This window comes from Schistocerca piceifrons, chromosome 8 (assembly GCF_021461385.2).
Source record: "Schistocerca piceifrons isolate TAMUIC-IGC-003096 chromosome 8, iqSchPice1.1, whole genome shotgun sequence".
Lineage (NCBI taxonomy): Eukaryota > Metazoa > Arthropoda > Insecta > Orthoptera > Acrididae > Schistocerca > Schistocerca piceifrons.
In genome coordinates, this window is record NC_060145.1 from 468,258,660 (window position 1) to 468,284,126 (window position 25,467).

General features: G+C 43.8%; 1 protein-coding gene and 1 pseudogene across 1 annotated transcript in view; both read right to left on the reverse strand.

Moving 5' to 3' along the window:
* Positions 1–24,122, reverse strand: part of LOC124711566 — a 144,672-nt gene extending 120,550 nt beyond the window's left edge. The window contains exons 1-2 of the mRNA XM_047241708.1: positions 24,024–24,122; positions 2,662–2,833 (exon numbers count right to left, since the gene is read on the reverse strand). Coding sequence (XP_047097664.1) covers positions 2,662–2,820 — 159 coding nt within the window. The 5' untranslated portion in view covers positions 2,821–2,833; positions 24,024–24,122. The remainder of the gene's footprint in view (positions 1–2,661; positions 2,834–24,023) is intronic.
* LOC124712601 lies at positions 1,535–1,652 on the reverse strand (annotated as a pseudogene).
* Positions 24,123–25,467: the final 1,345 nt, after the last annotated feature.

A 25,467-nucleotide genomic window follows, 5' to 3' on the forward strand; every position in this document is an offset into this window, starting at 1 on the left:
GCAATTCGTTATTTAAGAAACTTCACATCCTTCCACTACCATGTCTATATACTTTACAAGTAATAATATTTGTTTGAAAAATTTTAGAAAATAGCGACTAACCAGAGTATCCATCTGTATAACATAAAGAGAAAACAGGATATTCCGCAAATAGGGAACAGACTGTACAATAACTACCTAATAACATTAAAACAATAAAATACACTTCAAAATTTAAAACTGCTGTCGATAAACATTTATTGCAAAAGTGTTATTATAGTATAGATGAGTATCTTGAAACATTCTGTCCTTGTTCTGTATTTTGTATGTAAACCTGGACACCTTGATGTAGAAGTGTGTCACCTTTACTATTTTACTTTAGAAATGGATATTTAAATGTATATGGTACTTTTGAATTTCTATGTTATTTGCTTATACGTTACTTTCCTTTAATAATGTTAACTTATTTAGAAATAGTGTGTAATTCTGAATTTTTCATAAGATATCTACATATACACTTTTCTGTTTCTTGGCATTACACATGTATTATATGAACATTTGTAGCATTATAAGCTCGCTGCCATAATCATTTTAACCATGTATCATCTCATCTCCATTTTTGACTTCTCCTATATCATCATGTGCTTCTCTGCACACAATGTATGATCTACAGGATAAATAAAATTACAAATTACAGATTAGACATATTAGCTACAGGTGCTGGATTCGAACGCATATCGGAAACAAATGGGGAGGGGGGGCGGGGGGGGGGGGAGGGGGTTCTGGTGCCTCCCATTCCAATAACTTCGACCGAAGGTCTGATACCGCATAGGAACAGCAGTTAATTTGGAAGGTGCTTAAAACTTCCATGCAAAAGGCAACTACAAGAGGTTCCCTACGACAGTGAAATCGGTTGGTTCTTTTGCAAATAAATATTTTGTAGTCCTGTACGGAAGATAAAATGTGTCATTTAGATTCCAATATGTGTATAACGAATTTCCCACGAATACCTTGGTTACTGAATATCACTAAGTGCTAGCTAAAGAGAACAAAATGGGGATTTTGGAAATGCACGTAGACCAAAGTACCATTATCAGTAGAGTGAAATTAGTAGTTATATGCTGCTGTTGGTGTTGTTCGCACAGAGAGCTGTTTTTCTAGCTGATTAGTTCATTAACCACTTTATCTGAAAACACTCGCCACAGTTGATAGGAGGTTGGAACAGCGATAATATTTCGAATTATGGTATGACTTTGCGAGTCACGATATTATTGTGAAATCTCTTACTCACAAAATATTTTGACTAATATTTAGTGACTGATCTATGCGTTACTAAAGTAAACTAAACTCCGTCCTAACAAGCCTCAGAAGGGCCATCGGTAGTGACCGACCGCAGTGTCATCCCCTGTCGACAGGATTCACCGGATGCGGATATGGAGGAGCATGTGGTCAGCACACCACTCTACTGGCCGTTGTCAGTTTACGTGACCGGAGCCGCTACTTCTCGATCAAGTATCTCCTCAATTTGCCTCACAAGGGCTGAGTGTACACCGCTTGCCAACAGTACTCGGAGGATCGGACGGTCACCCATCCAACTGCTAGCCAAGCCCGACAGCGCTTAACTTCGGTGATCTGACGGGAACCGGTGATACCACTGTGACAAGGCCATTGGCGATCTATGCGGCACAGCTATAGGTATTTGTTGTCTCGGGTTACTAATCAGAGTGGTAACTTATTGGAACAGTGTGTAAATATTTTGGGGGTAATGAACGGGAGAAGTGGTGGGGGGGGGGGGGGGGGGGGGGGGGGGTGAGGGGACGCGGTTTTGGTGGACTCAGTCTATGTGCCTCCTATTCCAATAACTTCGAGCGAAGTCTGATACCGCATAGGAACAGCAGTTAATTTGGAAGGTGTGCCGCGCGGGATTAGCCGAGCGGTCTTGGGCGCAGCAGTCATGGACTGTGTGGTTGATCCCGGCGGAGGTTCGAGTCCTCCCTCGGGCATGGGTGTGCTGGTTTGTCCTTAAGATAATTTTGGTTAAATACTGTGTAAGCTTAGGGACTGATGACCTTGGCAGTTAAGTCCCATAAGATTTCACACACATTTGAATGTTCTTTTTTGTTATTTTTTTTAAGGTGCTGAATACTTCCATCCAAAAGGCAAGTAAAAGATGTTCTCTATGAATAGTGAAATCGGTTGGTTCTTTTGCAAATAAATATTTTGTAGTCCTGCACCGAAGATAAAATGTACCCTAACTTCGTTTTTGTGGTGCTGTATCTAGCGAGCCGGCCGGAGTGGCCGTGCGGTTCTAGGCGCTACAGTCTGGAACCGAGCGACCACTCCGGTCGCATGTTCGAATCCTGCCTCGGGCATGGATGTGTGTGATGTCCTTAGGCTAGTTAGGTTTAAATAGTTCTAAGTTCTAGGCGACTGATGACCTCAGAAGTTAAGTCGCGTAGTGCTCAGAGCCATTTGAACCATTTTGTATCTAGTGAACTCGGAAAAAATCTTTCGAAGCACACTATAGATGTTCGGAGTACGTGAAACGAATCATTTTACAGCCATCGCTTAATATGACATTAAGATACGTCCAATTTCATTGGACTGTCTCTATATGAACGAATTAAATTGGTGTACGGAAGAGTGAAATTGGTGTAGGTGTGCCATGCGGAGATACGCACCCTGTCCTCTGGTGCAGTGGAGGGTTATGGAGGTGTCCCGCAGGTGCCACAGGCGGCAGTCGCACGACAGGTGTCCCTGGCCGGCGGCCAGGCCCGAACCCAGGCTGGTCAGAGCGGCGACGGCAGCCGCCAGCACAACACAAGCAGCTGGCCGCTGCATCCCAGCCGTGGCCCTGCAACAACAGACACGCTCTCTCACGGAGCTGGCGGAAGCGGTCGCTCACTTGCACAAAATGCCAATCACGACGTCTAACTGAGAAATAAAAGGAGCCGACTGTCTCAGCAGATGACCACGTGTCTACATCACTCCCAATCTGTCGTCCTACGTCCGGCGCTGCTCCAGTAATGTCTTCAACTTAAAATAGTACTCTCAATTTTGCTAGTCGCATCTTTGATTTGTAACAGAGTCACTTTCGGCAGTGTCGATAAGGCTGTTTGATTCCTCTCTCGTACGATTTGCAGAAACGATGAACTATGTGGGGGGTCCTGATGTAACCTATGGTCAGTGCAGATTTCTAACTTTGGTTACTTGATTTCCTTTTTTTTCCTGGTTTATCTGTAGCTGTACATTGAACCACTGTGTTACAGTAGCTATATTACACTACTGGCCATTAAAATTGCTACACCAAGAAGAAATGCAGATGATAAACGGGTATTCATTGGACAAATATATTATACTAGAACTGCCCATGCAGCTTCAACACGATACCACTGTTCATCGAGAGTAGTGACTGGCGTATTGCGGCGAACCAGTTGCTCGGCCAACATTGACCAGATGTTTTCAATTGGTGAGAGAGCTGGAGAATGTGCTGGCCAGGGCAGCAGTCGAAGATTTTCTGTGCCCAGAAAGGCCCTTACAGGACCTGCAACTTGCGGTCGTGCATTGTCCTGCTGAAATGTAGGGTTTCACAGGGATCGAATGAAGGGTAGAGCCACGGGTCGTAACACATCTGAAATGTAACGTCCACTGTTCAAAGTGCCATCAATTCGAACAAGAGATGACCGCGACGTGCAACCAATGGCACCCCATACCATCACGCCGGATGATACGCCAGTATGGCTTCCAATGTGCGTTCACCACGATGTCGCCAAACACGGATGCGACAATCATGATGCTGTAAACAGAACCTCGATTCATCCATAAAAATGCCATTCGTGCACCCAGGTTCGTCGTTGAGTACACCATCGCGGGCGCTCCTGTCTGTGATGCAGCGTCAAGGGTAGCCGCAGCCATGGTCTCCGAGCTGATAGTCCATGCTGCTGCAAACGTCGTCGAACTGTTCGTGCAGATTGTTGTTGTCTTGCAAACGTCCCTATCTGTTGACGCAGGGATCGAGACGTGGCTGCACGATCCGTTACAGCCATGAGTATAAGATGCCTGTCATCTCGACTGCTAGTGATCCGAGGCCGTTGGGATCCAGCACGGCGTTCCTTATTACCCTCCTGAACCCACCGATTCCATATTCTGCTAACAGTCATTGGATCTCGACCAACGCGGACAGCAATGTCACGATACGATAAACCGCAATCGCGATAGGCTACACTCCGACCTTTACCAAAGTCGGAATTGTGATGGTACGCATTTCGCGTCCTTACACGAGGCATCACAACAACGTTTCACCAGGCAACGCCGATCAAATGCTGTTTGCGTATGAGAAATCGGTTGGAAACTTTCCTCATGTCAGCACGTTGTAGGTGTCACCACCGGCGCCAACCTTGTGTGAATGCTCTGAAAAGGTAATCATTTGCATATCACAGCATCTTCTGTCGGTTAAATTTCGCGTCTGTAGCACGTCATCTTTGTGGTCTAGCAATTTTAATGGCCAGTAGTGTATATTGAGATGTGGTGAGTGCTTGATAGCATTTTTCATGCTGCTTTTCTCTTAAATTTTTTTGGTGTTGTCTGGCATGTTTGTTGAGATGTGGTATGGTGTGACCAAGTGATACACACATTTACTATTTCATACAGGGCGAAGAGTCTTTTGGACTCCGCTCCAGAGTGTGTTTTGTTTCTATTCCGACATTTTAAATCTCATGCTATTAGCTGTGATTCTTCAGTTGCTGCTGCTCCTGTAGCTGTTACGTACGGGGTCCAACATCGTGGTTATCGTCGCCCTTACAATTACAGCATGGAGTGCTACGTAAGATTACATTCGCTTTCCTCGCACTCTTCCTCACATTTGCACACACAGTCAGCCTTAACGGTACGAAACTGGAAACGGGTACAGGACAGACTACTAAAACATTTTAGCCACACTAGCAAAGCCATGGAGGAGCATGTCAAGAATCGATGGTTGACTGATCACTCGGTTCCTGTTAGTAATAATTCCAGATTACGAAACAGGCTATGTACTTTTGTATTAGTGGCCAGAGGATCAATACGTTAATCTTCAACTTTCTTATGAAATAGCTAGTGGAGTACGTGGTACCGCCCACGTATGCATGGAACCCTTCATTCGATGCCTGCAAAACCCTAAATTTCAGCAGCACAATGCAGGACCGCATGTTGCAGGTCCTGTACGGGCCTTTCTGGATACAGACTACGTTCGTCTGCTGCCCTGGCCAGCACATTCTCCAAATCTCTCACCAATTGAATACGTCTGGTCAATGGTGTCCAAGCAGTTGGCTCGTCACAATACGCCAGTCACTACTCTCGATGAGCTGTGGTATCGTGTTGAAGCTGCATGGGCAGCTGTACCCGTACACGCCATCGAAGCTCTGACTGAATGCCCAGGCGTATCCCGTTATTACAGCCAGAGGTGGTTGTTCTGGGTACTGATTTCTCAGGATCTATGCACCCAAATTACGTGAAAATGTAATCACATGTCAGTTGTAGTATAATATATTTTGTCCAATGAATACGCGTTTATCATCTGCGTTTCTTCTTGGTGTAGCAATTTTAATGGCCAGTAGTGTATATGGTGCAGGGGCAGATGTGGACTCTGACCACAATCTATTGGTTATGACCTGCAGATTAAAACTGAAGAAAATGCAAAAAGGTGGGAATTTAAGGAGATGGGACCTGGATAAACTAAAAGAACCAGAGGTTGTACAGAGATTCAGGGAGAGCATAAGGGAGCAATTTAGAGAAATGGGGGAAATAAATACAGTAGAAGAAGAATGGGTAGCTTTGAGGGATGAAGTAGTGAAGGCAGCAGAGGATCAAGTAGGTAAAAAGACGAGGGCTAGTAGAAATCCTTGGGTAACAGAAGAAATACTGAATTTAATTGATGAAAGGAGAAAACATAAAAATTCAGTAAGTGAAACAGGCAAAAAGGAATACAAACGTCTCAAAAATGAGATCGACAGGAAGTGCAAAATGGCTAAGCAGGGATGGCTAGAGGACAAATGTAAGGATGTAGAGGCCTATCTCACTAGGGGTAAGATAGATACCGCCTACAGGAAAATTAAAGAGGCCTTTGGAGATAAGAGAACGACTTGTATGAATATCAAGAGCTCAGATGGAAACCCAGTTCTAAGCAAAGAAGGGAAAGCAGAAAGGTGGAAGGAGTATATAGAGGGTCTATACAAGGGCGATGTACTTGAGGACAATATTATGGAAATGGAAGAGGATGTAGATGAAGATGAAATGGGAGATACGATACTGCGTGAAGAGTTTGACAGAGCACTGAAAGACCTGAGTCGAAACAAGGCCCCCGGAGTAGACAATATTCCATTGGAACTACTGACGGCCGTGGGAGAGCCAGTCCTGACAAAACTCTACCATCTGGTGAGCAAGATGTATGAAACAGGCGAAATACCCTCAGACTTCAAGAAGAATATAATAATTCCAATCCCAAAGAAAGCAGGTGTTGACAGATGTGAAAATTACCGAACTATCAGCTTAATAAGTCACAGCTGCAAAATACTAACACGAATTCTTTACAGACGAATGGAAAAACTAGTAGAAGCCAACCTCGGGGAAGATCAGTTTGGATTCCGTAGAAACACTGGAACACGTGAGGCAATACTGACCTTACGACTTATCTTAGAAGAAAGATTAAGGAAAGGCAAACGTACGTTTCTAGCATTTGTAGACTTAGAGAAAGCTTTTGACAATGTTGACTGGAATACTCTCTTTCAAATTCTAAAGGTGGCAGGGGTAAAATACAGGGAGCGAAAGGCTATTTACAATTTGTACAGAAACCAGATGGCAGTTATAAGAGTCGAAGGACATGAAAGGGAAGCAGTGGTTGGGAAGGGAGTAAGACAGGGTTGTAGCCTCTCCCCGATGTTGTTGAATCTGTATATTGAGCAAGCAGTAAAGGAAACAAAAGAAAAATTCGGAGTAGGTATTAAAATTCATGGAGAAGAAATAAAAACTTTGAGGTTCGCCGATGACATTGTAATTCTGTCAGAGACAGCAAAGGACTTGGAAGAGCAGTTGAATGGAATGGACAGTGTCTTGAAAGGAGGAAATAAGATGAACATCAACAAAAGCAAAACAAGGATAATGGAATGTAGTCTAATTAAGTCGGGTGATGCTGAGGGAATTAGATTAGGAAATGAGGCACTTAAAGCAGTAAAGGAGTTTTGCTATTTGGGGAGCAAAATAACTGATGATGGTCGAAGTAGAGAGGATATAAAATGTAGGCTGGCAATGGCAAGGAAAGCGTTTCTGAAGAAGAGATATAGATTTAAGTGTCAGGAAGTCATTTCTGAAAGTATTCGTATGGAGTGTAGCCATGTATGGAAGTGAAACATGGACGATAAATAGTTTGGACAAGAAGAGAATAGAAGCTTTTGAAATGTGGTGCTACAGAAGAATGCTGAAGATTAGATGGGTAGATCACATAACTAATGAGGAAGTATTGAATAGAATTGGGGAGAAGAGAAGTTTGTGGCACAACTTGACCAGAAGAAGGGATCGGTTGGTAGGACATGTTCTGAGGCATCAAGGGATCACCAATTTAGTATTGGAGGGCAGCGTGGAGGGTAAAAATCGTAGAGGGAGACCAAGAGATGAATACACTAAGCAGATTCAGAAGGATGTATTTTGCAGTAGGTACTGGGAGATGAAAAAGCTTGCACAGGATAGAGTAGCATGGAGAGCTGCGTCAAACCAGTCTCAGGACTGAAGACCACAACAACAACAACAAAAGTGTATATGGACAAGAACGTGCTGCCAGCACAGTGTTACGCATTTCTTAAAATTTCTGCATGGTATTGACCATCGAAAGATGTTCCAAATTATTAAAAATACTGCATTCCCCAAGGTCTATGATGATGACGACGATGATGTTTGGTTTGTGGGGCGCTCAACTGCGCGGTCATCAGCGCCCGTATAAATTTCCAACCTTTGCTCAGCCCAATCTCGCCACTTTCATGAATGATGGTGAAATGATGAGGATAACAGAAACACCCAGTCATCTCGAGGCAGGTGAAAATCCCTGACCCCGCTGGGAATCGAACCCGGGACCCCGTGCTCGGGAAGCGAGAACGCGACCGGAGACCACGAGCTGAGGACACGAAGGTGTAGCCCACCTTCAGACTACCGAGTGGGCGCCCTTGACTCCGATCATTACTATGCGCTGCGACGAAATGGCGCTGTCGGATTGACCGAGTGGCGAAACTGCTGCATGCGTACGCGCTCCCATTAAGAACGATATCCATTGTGAGAGGAACTTCTCGAGATTGTGACTCTCCGAGTTTCCCACGTGTACGGTTTCTTAAAGACGTATTTATTTGTAATGTGTGGCCGCTGCACAGAACTTGTCTGTAGGATTACGAACCCATCGTCATTGTAACTGTTGCAAACCTAGGCAATCTAACAGTGGGTAGCACTCACTGATTAATCGTATAACAGCCTTCATTTAATTAATCTGATAATCACTATACACTGTGTGATCAGAAGTATACGCACACCCCCAAAAACATACCTTTTTCATATTAAGTGAATTGTGCTGCCATCTGTTCTCAGGTACTTCATATCAGCAACCGCAGTACCCTTTAGACATCGTGAGAGAGAAGAATGGGGCTCTCCGCTAAACTCAAGGACTTCGAACGTGGTCAGGTGATTGCGTGTCACTTGTGTTTACGTCTGTACGCGGGATTTCCACAGTCCTGAACATCCCTAGGTCCACTATTTCCGATGTGAAACTGAAGTGGCAAATTTTCTAAAATGCATCGACTTATTTGTGAGTTTCCTTCGCATGTAACATACTCGTTGACCTTAGGTTGTTAAACAGTGCCTTATGTTTAATGAGCAGGATGTAATTAGGTGATGCACTATTATTAAAAGCACAGTTGCTACTCACCATACACTGGAGATGCTAAGTCACAAACATTCACAAAAAAGAGACTGTCAAAGTGTGAGCTTTCGGCCAACAAGGCCTTCGTCTAAAATAGAAAACATACACACACACAGACTCACGCAAACGCAACTCTCTCTCTCTCTCTCTCTCTCACACACACACACGCACACACACACACATGACTACGGTCTGTGGCTGCTGAAGACAGACTCTGGCTTTTGTGTGTGTGTGTGTGTGTGTGTGTGTGTGTGTGTGTTTATCTATTTTCAACGAAGGCCTTGTGAAATAATTTGTAAACTATAGAATTTAAAAATTGCTTCACTAAACTAAGAGGTGACAATTTTCTTTTATTTTCATTCTCCCCACTCAATATGTTCCCATTGAACCTAGAACAACACATGTACTTCTTCCTGATTCCACTAGGAGCATCTAGAAATTTCAGGAACTAGCTTTAAAAGTAAAGAATTTTTTCTTCTATCAGTATTTAGCACTGAAAAAATATATAAAAACTTATTTCTGTGACAAAGGATGCTTTCTGCTTTCACGAAGTGCTTTTAAAGATCTCAGGAATGACCTCTAATGAAAATAAATCGTTTTTCTATTAATATATAACACTGGTGCACGATAAAAAAATTATTTCTGGTACAGAGGAATGTTTATGTAGTATTTATTCTGAAAGAAAGGATTTCAAAACTCTTCCACACTGAATAGATTGAGACTAGCTTTAAAGGTCTTAGCGGAGTGGAAGAATTTATATGAATTCTGAACTGCACAAAGATGCAAATGGAAAGTCATGTAGTTTTGTTGAGCTGTGTTGAAAAAGTCAATGAGAAACTTAAGAAATCGGCACTGTCTAACAGTCCTTGAATGAAATTAATCGTTTTTTTGCCAATTGTTTTGTGTATTACATGACTTGCTTTTAAGACGGAAAACAAATGCATATGCTGTCTTTTGATTATCTATAGCAGTTGACAGTAAAGTCAGTGCGCCTGAGAATGTTACCGATATCTCTCATAGATCCCAAAACGATTTGCATTCTGAAACACACTGTACAGTTTTGTGTATTAGCCTCTACTTTGTCCATGAGCGGAAACACAATTTAGTTTGGACATAAATCGATTTGAAAATCGAACTTTAATCTTGTCATAGTGGTTCAAAAGCACAAAATCTAGGAAAGGTTATTCATATGAAATTTTGAACCGCAGGAAAACAATTAACTGCTAGAATATGAGTTTCGTCCAGACTAACAGAAAATAACGGGAAAACGAAAAATCTGGGAATGTAGAAACAGGTTCTACTGTAACTATGCTGTTAACTTGCTACTGCTTGTAGCGTTGTACATCCAAATAAAAGCTGCAGTGTAGAAACCAGCTGCATAATATGGTGAGTAGATGATTTCCTGAAAATATCTGAATCACATATACGGGGAAAATGTTTTGCACCTACTGACAGGAAAACTTGTGTGCTTCCCTGTGTGGGTTACCATTTCTTTGGATCTCGAATAAACGAAGTAGAATTTTCAAACCAGGGGGAGCAATTCGTTGAAAAGAAAGGGGCCTGACAATATTTCTTTGTGTACAATTCCTATTGCACAGAGAAATTCGCAACAAAAGCAGACTCATCATCGACAAGTTGAATTTCCCAAATAAACATGCTGCCTAAAAGCTGAAGCTGTTCTCCATTTATTTTACAGTTTTGTGAAACATCGATTCGAAGTTTTAGACCAGTGAACATCGGAAAAATCGCTACTTAACTTTTCCAAGCTACGTGCAATGCTCATTATGATACTAATATGGGCAATTGTGAGAACTTCCATGAAATTCTAAACCAAAACCCTGAATTAATAAACTAAATGTCACATGTTTCAGAAATTGAATTTAAAAATAAACGAATGCGCCCGAATGCTTTTTTAACGTACGATTTTTTTCCTAATTTCAGCGCAACCGACACTCACAATTACTTATCTCCAATCCAAATCGGTATCATCGACAAGCATATCCCGCACTGACTTTTTCATTGAGTTGGTCGGTCGCCTTATAGCCTAAGTCAAGTTTAGGCAGGAAAGGAGTGAGTCAAAAGTCTTTTCTGCCCAAGGACATGTAAGCAACAAATCACTACCGGATGCAGCAACAACTTCATTACAAAGAACACCGAAGTATAAGAAATCAGAATTTGTGCGATTACGAAAAAAACTGAACAGCCAATGTCGAAATCACCTCACAGAGAAAGCAGATCGAAAACAGAAGAACAGCCAGGACATATTTCCTTCATCATTATAAACTCTGTAGGAAAAAGACAGTAATGGTTGACACAACATTAAATAAATGCCAGATGAAAAATTGTACAGGAATGTGCTCTTACAAGGAGTTTGTTCGGGACACATCAATATTAAAACAAGTTGTAGACATTGTATGAAGCTTGGATTGTTGCTGCTTGCCTTCGAAAACACGCTTTCAAAAATTAGTATTAAGTCTCAAAAGCCCACACGAATTAATACAAATGCTGTGGAAGCAATTGGGAACGTTTATGTGAAGGATATCAAAACAAACACTTCGGTACATGAAATTTTGATGACGCTGCTGATACAAGAATTACAGTTCAGTAAAGCTTGACCGAAAGTTAGGGATGTCATTAATGTGTGGGAATACACTCCACACATCTAAAGATAAACATGCAAATAGTGCTCTATATAGTATGTGTAAGGGGCGTTCAAAAAGAAACGAGCCAGAGGCATAATTACAGAAACCATTACCTGTATGTTAGAAGTATTGACCCTGGCTGTTGAGACACTTGTTCCACTGTGACACAAGCGATGAATGGCTGTCTCATAAAATTCCCAGCGCTGCGATGTTAACCAGTTCCGCACGTACAGCTGGACGTTGTCGTGAGGGGTGAATCGTTTGCCCCTCAGAGCCTTTTTAAGGGGACCGAAAATGGTGTAATCACCGGGAGAGAGGTCCGGAATGTAGGGAGGGTAGCCGAGAATCAAAACGACCAGGCAATCTCACCCGTGAGGTCGTTCTGCTCCACGACAATGAAAAGCCTCATACGGCCAACACAGTCGCGCCACTCCTGCAGAAATTCCAATGTGAGGTTCTCGGCCACCCTCCATACATTCCGGACCTCTCTCCATGTGATTACGCCATTTTCGGTCACCTTAAAAAATCTCTGAGGGGCAAACGATTCACCCCGGACGACAACGTCCAGCTGTACGTGCGGAACTGGTTAACATTGCAGCCCCAGGAATTTTATGAGACAGCCATTCACCGTCCTGTGTCACAGTGGGACAACTGTCTCAACAGCCAGGGTCAATACTTCTAACATACAGGTACTGGTTTCTGAAATAATGCCTCCGCCTCGTTTCTTTTTGAACGCCCCTTGTATGTTCGTTTGTCTGCCGCATAAATGGATTCATCTTGTAGTGTGTGAGAGTTCCAACCTATGTCCTTGTTACATTGTGATTTAGGTAATCAGCCAACAAAGTTAACCGGAATAGGAGTTCCTACGTACGCTTCTTGTTGCAGCCAGCGCAATACAAATGTCTGGAAATCTCTAGGAATTAGGAGAACAAAAAATACCGGATCCATCTGATTGAGCATTTTCAACAGCCATTCATCCAAAAAACTGCGTAAGAAATTACTGTTATTACGAAATTTATGTACCTTACGATGACGGCACGATCTACTATAAATTGTATTGACTAACTTACCAACAAGATAACTACTCAGAATCCACTGAATTGAAAGTTTTGCCGCAAGTTATGTCCCACTGTACTGGATGTGACGTCAGTTTAACAAATGAACGTAAGATTTGTTCTGCAGTCTTTCATTTACTCAGCAAGCAAAGGCGTAAAATTCTTCAGGGAAATCAAAGCGGTAGGATTCGGAAGTTGTTAGTTAACAAAATCATTCACAAGGTGTGTCAGCAACTTAGTGGACGCACGTAACTGATCTTTCCCTGACAACGCAATGCATGAAAATGTAGATTCACAAGCTATTAATGAAATCTTGATACAGTCTCGCTGATAAATAGCACCATTGCTTCATAGGAACTCCCCAGTCCTTAAAACTAACTATTCAAAGTGTCTTAAGAATACCTCATTCCTTTTGGGAATTCGATTTCACCATCGTAAGTTGCGATGATCTCTCAGTAACAGACTTCTGTAGTTTGCCCTATTGTCTTTAGATCTGCCGTTGTTTTCCAGTGAGGGACTTCCATCAAGGTGAATATAAATGTTCCTTGACATCAAATGGAAGCCGTGTCTACAATAGTGAGATAGTTCGAGCAAAGTAACAAAAAAGGACTTTTGGGGCTGAAAAATACAATTAATCAACCGCTACGCGTTTCACATATCTACACATTAGTTCAGTGGGACTCAGAACAGGCCCACTGGCAACCCATTTACGCTGGATTAGTTAAGAAATTCCAGGAATGGTAATTATTTTGACAGAAGAAATGAGAAACAAAATTATGGAAACGCGTCGGAGCAAATGGCACCTTAACATGGAATGGAAAAAAGTGCAACTAGGAATTCCTGCGAATGGGTTAGCAGACAAGTTACCAAATAGACAGCTCCAGAAAGCGAAATAAAAAATGATGACGGAAGTCAGCAGTGAAATCGCATCCACTGGAATCTGGAAATGGGAAAGAAAATGGTCGGCAACTTTAAAGGATTTGACCACGACAGAATTTTTCCTTCTGTTGAACACCGTCTTTCGGTACGATAACCATTGTCTAATCTAACAACTGTTTTAACTTACCTCCAGTGCTGCTTGCGCATGTGCAAAAGGTTTTATGATAACAGATGGAAATTTATGGGTATGTCACAAATTTAGTAGCGAGAGAAATGCACTAAGGAAGTGCATAATAGGAAAATAATGCAGCTCGGCGGTAGACAAATAATATTACTTTTACTAAGACTATACCAGATCAAAAATTCATACCATTTGAAATGTACAGTGTGTATTTGCATGTTTGTGTTTGGATCTTACTGGTGCTAAACCTCGAGGTCGTCAGCGCCGTTACACTTAACGAAACAAACGAATGTGGAGAAAAGCTCAAAAATATTTGCACGCTCATCGAGTGACTGCGTGGTCGCTTCGAACGCATTTCACATGCGGTAAAACAAATTGGAAAGAGGAAAAATAGCTATACATAAAGCTAAAACGTAGAGGAAACAAAACGCAGTAGACGTAAAAGAAAGGCACAGGGAAATATGTCTGGCTGGGCACTTACAAAATACTTGGGTGAGCCAGTCGTCTTGTTAACAAATTAAAAACCTCTCTCTAAAACCTCGTTAAAAATTTGGACAATTCACAATAAAACTTGGACCACATTCATTTGAAAGTTACCTAAAATGGATTACAGATCCGTTGGAAAATCCACAGTGGCCAGCTGGTCGGGAAATAAAACGCAGTACAATAGAATGTGGCACACAGTGATCTTCACGCTAGAAGCACCTCACACCAAAGGGTCCTCTGGCGAGTAAGAATCCACGCGTCATTCGGAAATGTTAAAGTATCCTAACATATAAACAATTGTATCACGAGTGAACGGTAAAGGAAATAAACACCCTACCTGAAAACCTTATGCGGCAGCGTTGCTGCCTCCCCCCCCCCCCCCCCCCCCCCCCCCCCCCCGCCACCGCCATCCTTCGTGGGGAAGCACCGGCCCCTGCTGACCTCATCCGGCGACTCTCAACTATCTGTATTACGCCAGGGTTGCCGGCTTCCTGCTGATGACAAACCGCTGCTCCGCGGCGATAACATATTTCGTCACGGGTTCCAGACTTGCTGCCGCGCGTATCACAAGACGCAATCCGTGCTTCAACTGTGTGGAACAGCAGGCGTCTGCGCACAGAACGAGATTGCAACGTGGATCACAGCCCGTGGCCTGAATGGAACGCGGCGGCCTGCGTTGAACCACAGTCAATACAGCAGTCATTACACTTACTGTTCTTACCGTTTGACACCTCGAGCAACACTAGCGCTCTAAGCGGCAAGAACGGAGAACGTCAGATGCGTAGTAAGCATGTTTGTTTTGCATCCCTTTGCTACGTAATTTACGAAGTATTTGAATTATTTTTTAGCCTCCAAGAGTTTGTGTTATATCAGAAGACATATACACTCCTGGAAATTGAAATAAGAACACCGTGAATTTATTGTCCCAGGAAGGGGAAACTTTATTGACACATTCCTGGGGTCAGATACATCACATGATCACACTGACAGAACCACAGGCACATTGACACAGGCAACAGAGCATGCACAATGTCGGCACTAGTACAGTGTATATTCACCTTTCGCAGCAATGCAGGCTGCTATTCTCCCATGGAGACGATCGTAGAGATGCTGGATGTAGTCCTGTGGAACGGCTTGCCATGCCATTTCCACCTGGCGCCTCAGTTGGACCAGCGTTCGTGCTGGACGTGCAGACCGCGTGAGACGAAGCTTCATCCAGTCCCAAACATGCTCAATGGGGGACAGATCCGGAGATCTTGCTGGCCAGGGTAGTTGACTTACACCTTCTAGAGCACGTTGGGTGGCACGAGATACATGCGGACGTGCATTGTCCTGTTGGAACAGCAAGTTCCCTTGCCGGTCTAGGAATGGTAGAACTATGGGTTCGATGACGGTTTGGATGTACCGTGCACTATTCAGTGTCCCCTCGACGATCACCAGTGGTGTACGGCCAGTGTAGGAGATCGCTCCCCACACCATGATGCCGGGTGTTGGCCCTGTGTGCCTCGGTCGTATGCAGTCCTGATTGTGGCGCTCACCTGCACGGCGCCAAACACGCATACGACCATCATTGGCACCAAGGCAGAAGCGACTCTCATCGCTGAAGACGACACGTCTCCATTCGTCCCTCCATTCACGCCTGTCGCGACACCACTGGAGGCGGGATGCACAATGTTGGGGCGTGAGCGGAAGACGGCCTAACGGTGTGCGGGACCGTAGCCCAGCTTCATGGAGACGGTTGCGAATGGTCCTCGCCGATACCCCAGGAGCAACAGTGTCCCTAATTTGCTGGGAAGTGACGGTGCGGTCCCCTACGGCACTGCGTAGGATCCTACGGTCTTGGCGTGTATCCGTGCGCCGCTGCGTTCCGGTCCCAGGTCGACGGGCACGTGCACCTTCCGCCGACCACTGGCGGCAACATCGATGTACTGTGGAGACCTCACGCCCCACGTGTTGAGCAATTCGGCGGTACGTCCACCCGGACTCCCGCATGCCCACTATACGCCCTCGCTCAAAGTCCGTCAACTGCACATACGGTTCACGTCCACGCTGTCGCGGCATGCTACCAGTGTTAAAGACTGCGATGGAGCTCCGTATGCCACGGCAAACTGGCTGACACTGACGGCGGCGGTGCACAAATGCTGCGCAGCTAGCGCCATTCGACGGCCAACACCGCGGTTCCTGGTGTGTCCGCTGTGCCGTGCGTGTGATCATTGCTTGTACAGCCCTCTCGCAGTGTCCGGAGCAAGTATGGTGGGTCTGACACACCGGTGTCAATGTGTTCTTTTTTCCATTTCCAGGAGTGTATTTCTAGACTGACTCTAAAATAAGCGCAAGTAGGGAGAAAAATCATGAATTCACTGGCAAGCTACAACACATTCGCGAAGGGTCCTACTAAGCCCCTAGATGATAGTCCACACCACACATGGACCCCTGGTAGATTGACCGCTTTATCCACATAAACATGCGGATTTCCCAGTGCCCAGTACACACTGTTATCCCGATTCACGGTTCCATTAAGTTTAAATTGTGCTTCGTCGCTCTACACTACCTTCATCACAAATTGTTCATTATCATTTACCATTTGCTGATACCATTCGCAAAATTGCATTCGGCGATTAGGATCGTCATCATTAATCGCGTGCAGTAATCGTGGAACGTAAACTTTCCACTTTGGAGGTTTCAGAGTTCTTCGTACCCTTTTACTGCTGACCCCCACTTCATGTGCACATTCCATAGCAGACTTGGGTGGAAAATTAACAAAACTTTTCCAACACGAGAGCCGACGCAGCAGGACTTGTAGCTGTACGCTGTCTTCCTGACCTCCTTTGTGAATATCATAAATCTTTCCATGCAATTGAAACTTATTAGTGATGCGTTTAATTGTTAGGCGTGTTGGCGGTTCTGTTTCGAACTCCCGCCTCCACTAACATTGCACTTCAATGGCATTATCAAACTTGAAAAACAACTTCACGATACTTCACGAATGTCAAGCGCGCTCCAGCCATCTTCTTTTCTCAACAGCGAGATGAAAGTACTAACATCAGTTGAGCCAAAGACCATAGTAAAACACACTCGTAACTCAAGTCGAACGATAGTATTGATACCTCGATAGAGTCTGACAAAGAGTGTATACCTTTTTTTGGCCGACTCTGAGATGTGAGTAGAGGCGTCATATAGCGCATAACAAGACAGAATATTTGCCGTACAGGTAGAGATGAATGCGACACCGGATATGTAGTAGTCTGTGTCTGCAGATTTGAGCGCATGTAGTCAGTACCAGTTACAGACATTCACCTTAAGAAATATATCGATGTGTGAGCGACAGTTAGTACTCATCATTTTAAGATCTAAAATGCGCCAGTTGCAGACCAGTCAGTGCCTGCATTCTTAAAAACAGACACTACGAATTATGAGGATGCATTACACAAATTGGAGGTAAAATAACTATAATGACTGATGAGAAGATATTTAATTATCACACAGCGATAAGACAGAGTAAAACAGAATGTGTTGGTGAAAATCAGTAGAGAAGTGAGACGAAAATAAGTGCCGAAAACCGCACCCCTAGAAAGAGATTTTTTATATTTGACAATGCATGTTTTCTGCTGGCTTTTTAGTTTTAAATATTCTTGACAGGGTAGTAACATTAACGTACGTTATAAATCAAGGCGGTACAGCACCGGTAGACGACGTTCACTGTATATTACAAAGGTTTCCACATCTGTATTGTTCTCCAAATTTAACTAGAGTTTGTCTTTAGCAAATTCATCAAGTATGTCCCTAACAATCATCACCTTCTTCCACTGTTCCTTCTCCTCCACAGCTTCTTCTTCCGAACACTAAATCGTATCAGGAGAACATTCGTGGCCACACACTGCGCGAAGTTTCAACAGCCGGTATTTGTTGTTGACTAGCTGATGTGGATCTTTGATGGCTGCTGCGTCCATTGATTCTATGGCACATATGAAGTTTTTCATTTTAGCAAGGTTTTCGCGATTCAGATAGATTAACAAGATTATCAAGATCAGTAGCAATGAGATGTAATTATTTGTGTTTCCTTTTTTCAAAGTACTTGGTAATGAGTTAATGGCTCTGGCTCTGAGCACTATGGGACTTAACTACTGTGGTCATCAGTCCCCTAGAACTTAGAACTACTTAAACCTAACTAACCTAAGGACATCACACACATCCATGCCCGAGGCAGGATTCGAACCTGCGACCGTAGCAGTTGCGCGGTTCCGGACTGCGCGCCTAGAACCGCTAGACCACCGCGGCCGGCATGAGTTAATGGATCTTGACACATGCGATAAACTGATCACACGTTTCCGAAAAGTGGTGCGTAACATAATAACTACTGATTTGTGATTCGATTGTACAATGACTTCACAACAGATAAAGTACCTTTCACTAAACCACACACGGCTGAAGTTGTATAGAACAAAAGGATCGAAGTAATGTAGTTTCTTCATCCCCTTACTCTACATAGATAAACGAACAATAAAAGATAAAATACTTCCATTGCATTTTGTAACTGGCTTTTCATAATTCTTAATAATGTACAACAAACAGGTTTCAGGCGATTTGAGTGGCAGCAAATCAAAAGGATCGACTGTGCTACAAAAACGCTGTAAGAATTTGGCTACCGTCTTCTACGCTAATTTTTGTACTTAGTATAATGTAACCGGCTCTATGACACTGTAGAACAGTGATGTACACTACTGGCTATTAAAATTGCTACACCACGAAGATGACGTGCTACAGACGCGAAATTTAACCGACAGGAAGAAGATGCTGTGGTATGCAAATGATTAGCTTTCCAGAACATTCACACAAGGTTGGCGCCGGTGGTGACACCTACAACGTGCTGACATGAGGAAGCTTTCCAACCGATTTCTCATACACAAACAGCAGTTGCCCGGCGTTGCCTGGTGAAACGTTGTTGTGATGCCTCGTATAAGGAGGAGAAATGCGTACCATCACGTTTCCGTCTTTGATAAAGGTCGGGTTGTAGCCTATCGCGATTGCGGTTTGTCGTACCGCGAAATTGCTGCTCGCGTTGGTCGAGATCCAATGACTGTTAGCAGAATATGGAATCGGTGGGTTGAGGAGGGTAATACGGAATGCCGTGCTGGATCCCAACGGCCTCGTATCACTAGCAGTCGAGATGACAGGCATCTTATCCGCATGGCTGTAACAGATCGTGTAGCCACGTCTCGATCTCTGAGTCAACAGATGGGGACGTTTGTGAGATGACAACCATCTGCACGAACAGTTCGACGACGTTTGCAGCAGCATGGACAATCAGCTAGGAGACTATGGCTGCGGTTACCGTTGACGCTGCATGACACAGGAGCGCCTGAGATAATGTACTCAAGGACGAATGGCAAAACGTAATTTTTTCGGATTAATGAAGGTTCTGTTTACAGCATCATGATGGTCGCATCCGTGTTTGGCGACATCGCGGTGATCGCACATTGGAAGCGGCCTGGTGGTATTGGTTACACGTCTCGGTCACCTCTTGCTCGCATTGACGGCACTTTGAACATTGGACGTTACATTTCAGATATGTTACAAGCCGTGGCTATACCCTTCTTTCGGTCCCTGCGAAACCCTACATGTCAGCAGGATAAAGCACGACTTCATGTTGCAGGTCCTGTACCGGCCTTTCTGGATACAGAAAATGTTCGACTGCTGCCCTGGCCAGCACATTCTCCGGACCTCCCACCAATTGAAAACGTCTGGTCAATAGTGGCCGGGCAATTGGCTCGTCACAATACGGCAGTCACTACTCTTGATGAACTGTGGTATCGTGTTGAAGCTACATGGGCAGCTGTACATGTACACGCCATCCAAGCTCTGTTTGACTCAATACCCAGGCGTTACAAGGCCGTTAGTACAGCCAGAGGTGGTTGTTCTGGGTACTGATTTCTCGGGATCTATGCACCCAAATTGCGTGAAAATGTAATTACATGTCCGTTCTAGTATACTATATTTGTCCAATGAGTTTATCATCTGCATTTCTTCTTGGTGTAGCAATTTTAATGGACTAGTGTATTTATGTATCTGCTACAAAACGTTGTTCACGAAACAGTACTTTCGTAAAATCAAACTCTTGACTCGGTACACGACGCACGCGACCTTTACTGCCGACACTGCTAGAATGAGCTGTGTGCAAGCGGACGTAGAGGCGGCGAGCCCCACGGCACGCTGTGGCTGTTTCCAAGGCCAGCTAGCGGTGAACATCCCATTCCGCTGATCTGCTGCTGTGGAGTGGAGCTCAGTGGCCGACCTCGGCCGTTCAGCGACCCCTGCGTCGCTCTCCTGACAGACTGATCTCACCTGACTTGACCTGACGTGACGTAGACTGCTGTAGGCTCGCTGCGACGACTCGGCGACACTCTGGGTGCGACAGTCAGGCTGCGAAGCGCAACGCAGACGCAAATATTGATTCGTCTCCCGCGCGTCTGAGAAAATTGTTTTATGTAAAATAAGCGATGCTACCTCCGAAATTTCCTGGCAGATTAGAAGTTTATGTCGGACCGAGACTCGAACTCGGGACCTTCGCCTTTCGCTTGGTAGGTAGGAGGCGAGGTACTGGCAGAATTGAAGCTGTGAGGACGGGTAGTGTCTCTTGCTTCGGTAGCTCAGTCGGTAAGAGCATTTGCCACCGAAAGGCAAAGGTCCCGAGTTCGACTCTCGGTCTGGCACACAGTTTTAACCTGCCAGGAAGTTTCATACCAGCGCACGCTCCTCTGCAGAGTGAAAATATTCTGGAATTCTGGCTCCGTCAGTTTCTCAGTAAAACTTTTATTTTTCACCTGGGAAAAAAAAACACTTTTAGGATACGCTTGTGTTCTCCGCCTCGCAAAGTTATACTTCTCTCTGAACGGCCAGTGACTATTCTGCATCGCTTTAGAATCTCCTTAGCTGCGCTGATAAACTGAATACGACTCATCGTGAATAGATGACGCCACAAGATCCACTGTTCATTACCGTACAATCTCCAACAATAAAACGACATGTACTTCCAAACTTTTCATTGTTTGAAACGCTGGCACTCATGAATTCTTGACCTCATATATTGCGACTACAATGTTGGTTTCCGAAATAAGTTTCGACAAATTTCTCGCTCGTCACTTTCCGGCTACACGAGCACGTTGCTCGGCTGATTTCCCAAGGACTGTCACGGTAGCTACTCGCCGAATAAGGCTGCACTGAAATCAGAAAATAGCGAGTTTTAAGAAATGTAAGTGATTAATAGCGCAAGACATAACCGGCAGTCGGTATTTTTTGTAAATGATTGAAGCAGTCAGGTTATAAAGTGCCGGTGGTTCACATTTCCTGACGGGCACAAGCGGTGCAGCTGTCGCCGCACACAGAGGCCCACCGCATGATTTCACACACTTCTCTGGCAAAGTCAGCAGCAGCCGGCCGCTGTGGCCGAGCGGTTCTAGGCGCTACAGTCTGGAACCGCCTGACCGCTACGGTCGCAGGTTCGAATCCTGCCTCGGGCATCGATGTGTGTGATGTCCTTAGGTTAGTTGGGTTTAAGTAGTCCTAAGTTCTAGGGGACTGATGACCACAGATGTTAAGTCCCATTAATGCTCAGAGTGCTCAGAGCCATTTTTTGAAAGTCAGCAGCAGTGCCGTGCTGCTCGTTGATGGCGTTTCGCTATTGCTGTCATATGTTGTCACTGTGAAAACTTGTGTCATACGTCTCCAATTTATGTCATTTTTAGTGTCACAAAGGCTTGAGCTTAATAGGATTTCTTCTCAGTCAGCACGCAGTCCAAAGTGTGGTGTTTACTTCGTAAAGACAGTTTTTACCTCTCGTTTGTTTTATAACACGCAGCAGCTACTTTTAGACAACAGGACAATTCTGAGCGAACCTTTTTTTTCCGTGACTTAGTCGCCAAATGTGTTGATAGTGCACAAAAGAAGTAAACAAAAGAATGTCTTACACATTTCTCTCTTTTGTTATCACTGAAAGGGAGAGAGAATCACTCGTTGATTTCAGATTAAACATATTATCTACTGAAAAGTGTGAAATTCTTCTGCAATGGGACACTCTTCATACTGACGTCAAAACATTGATAGACATCAACAATTTCTGCCAGTAACACTTACCCGTATTTTTGTGAGCAAAGCATTCTTACAGCTCACTGCAGGATGGGAGACTTGTCACATATATTAACGTGTCACTGGACATGGGATTATCTGTGTTTGTACCATCGATCGCGTTAGTCGTCAAGACTGGAAACAGTAATAACGCTGCTGTCAGCTTCAGAAATAATTTAGATGTAACAGCACGGTGCGGCCTACAGTGTACTGGCTCTAAAGCAGAATTTATTTAATTCGTGAAAAAATGAATGAGCTGTTACATTTTAAACTTAATGTTAACAAAAAATTCAAATTTCAATTATCTGAATTTTTACGACAGTTTCATACACAAGTATGGTTTATATGCTGTGCGAAATTCATCGAATAATCTCTCCTACTTATGAAGAAATGGGTGCTTATAGCAACAAACGCAGCCAATAGTAAGTAAAAAAATGATGAAATTTCACATATAACAAAATTTATTTTGTTGTGTTTTTGAACTTTCACTGCTATGAGCCCGAATCCTCAATTCTTCCTGGTCACGCTGACAAAGTTTTATGAATTTATTTGTGAAAGTATAGACAGCGGAAATTAAAATGTCTGTGGTGCCTCTTTTGCTCCAAATTTGATGTCCTACCCCCCTAAAATTTGAAGATCATAGCTACGTACGATAATGAGAAAATAAATGCTTCATTATAAAATATTTCAAAAATGGCTCTGAGCACTATGGGACTCAACTTCTGAGGTCATTAGTCCCCTAGAACTTAGAACTAGTTAAACCTAACTAACCTAAGGAAATCACAAACATCCATGCCCGAGGCAGGATTCGAACCTGCGACCGTAGCGGTCTTGCGGTTCCAAACTGCAGCGCCTTTAACCGCACGGCCACTTCGGCCGGCATAAAATATTTGAACTTGGTTTTTTAGCAGAATATTTTACTCGAAATCGCTTGAGAATTTTTTAGTGGCTCTGTGTATTTCATACACACACACACACACACACACATACACAAACACACACGCTCGCATGTTGTCGTTCGTCAGACGACCAGACGCGACTGCATGAGGAATTTCCCACTTCAGCACTCCACGCAGATCTACGCATATATTTGTTTTTATTGTTGGAAACGGTGGCACTCATGAAATCTTGTCCTGATATATTTTGCGACTACAGTTTCCGAACTAAGTTTCGACAAATTTCTCGCTTGCCACTTTGCGGCTACAAGAAAACATTGCTCGGCTGATTTCCCAAGGACTGTTCACCAAAGCTATTGGCCAAAAAAGGCTACTCTGAAATCAGAAAATGGCAGGCTTTCAGAATCGGAAAAATTGTCTTCACTACTATCGGAGGCGAAAAGGTCGCCATCTCGATACCGGCAGGATAATCTAAGCCGTACACACATCCTCGTCTGCAACTGTTCACGTTTTGAAAAGATTCGAACATCAGACACGCCGTGTTGTTTAATTTCCACGAGTAGAATTTGTATTACAGCTGAAGATCCACGACGTGAGGAGGTGAGACTGAAGGACGACGCACACAAAGCCGAGAGGCAGGTACGTCCTATACAGCCACTCACATCTGGAGACGGGCAGACAGCACTTGCTACCTGTCTGCTTCTGTCAATTCGTGACTCGTCATCACAAGCTAAGCTCCCTCTTCCGGTAGACGCTACTTTGAAACTTCACTTCATAATTCACATCTTATAAATCTGCGCTCAGAACCGAGGAAAACGTCTAGTACGAGTCGTGCTGGCTCAGCGCTCCTACCTGGTGTTCAGACGGGACACGGTTTTCCGCTCTGGCACGTCGTACCGCTGCGACGTCCCGCGAGCTACTGTCCAAAACAGGTGAGGCAACTCCTCTGCCGTCACGTGACTACCGCTCTCCGCAGACGCACACGTTCGAAGGTACGAGGCGTGACCTTAGTTTCCTGCTGATTTTTCCCCAGAAACTTCCTGCGTCAGAACGCTGCACCCCGAGTGTATCATTCCGGCTCCCATTGCCTTCGACGTCCACTCAGCATTTCTTACTAAGGAGGAGCTATTTATTGCAATCGCACTTTTTTGCAGTTATCTTGTTATTTAAGGCGAATAATGGCTAGCAGAACTAATCTCACATTTTATTCTACAGGGTGATTATAATTAAAGTTAAGCTTTCAAACCGCTGTAAAAATAACACCACTGGTCAGAATGACGTCAAATTGCAGCGGAATATCATCGGAGAAATAGAGGAATAAATAGTTACAAAATGTAGCAATAGATGGCACTGTAAGCATCATAATTTAATAGTGGTCGACTACAAAAGACAAATGAATTATACAACTATGATTAAGGTGTACGTTTGACGTTAAACAAACTGTACTACTCAGTGTCCATGGATGTAAAGGTGTCATACTGTTAGTTACATAAGTCCATCCACCACAGCAAGGTCATATCAGATCGGATTGGAAAAATCGGTTTACAATTGTCCTGAGGCCAAAAACTGCATAAAAAGCATCACTCATATCGGTTCTTAATTGTCCTGAGTCCAAAACCGCATAAAAAGCATCTATCAAAATGAAATCGGATTATTAACGTCCGTGTGACTGGCGCAAATCATGTACAATATGCTATCCACCGTTTTCTGCAACCAGTTGAAATCGAGAAACAGCGTGTTCTACAACTGGTGGAAGTGTTTCCGGGCTCACGCTCACAATGTGTTGCGCAATGCATGCCTTCAATGCAGCTAAGTTTGCTATCGCAACACTTAACACATCTTTCAGATAGTGCCACAGCCAAAGGTCACACGGATTAAGATTGTAATATCTCTTTATATTCTACTCATTATCCCTGCACAATTCTATGAGTGAATTACGTTTCCTACTAGACCATCTATGTACTCATAGAATCGATGCGCAAAGTAGTACAGTACTATTACTATTCCATGAGCGCATAATTACTCTTTGTAATATTCTCTCTGGTGTGTACTGAGAGGACTTCTAGGATCTTTTTCGTGCCGAATAGCCGCATCGAATAATTGTAATTTTGCTATCGAGATTACTGGAAGAAAGAGATTGAAAATATATTGTATCTCACTCAAGAAAATATATACTGAGCATTTACATCAAAGGTGTGTAAAGAATTTCATTATATATGTATTCTCTAATTGGAAATTTGCACGGAGGTCTCGTTTCGTTGGTAATCAGAAGGGAACTTCCGATGAATTGGAAACG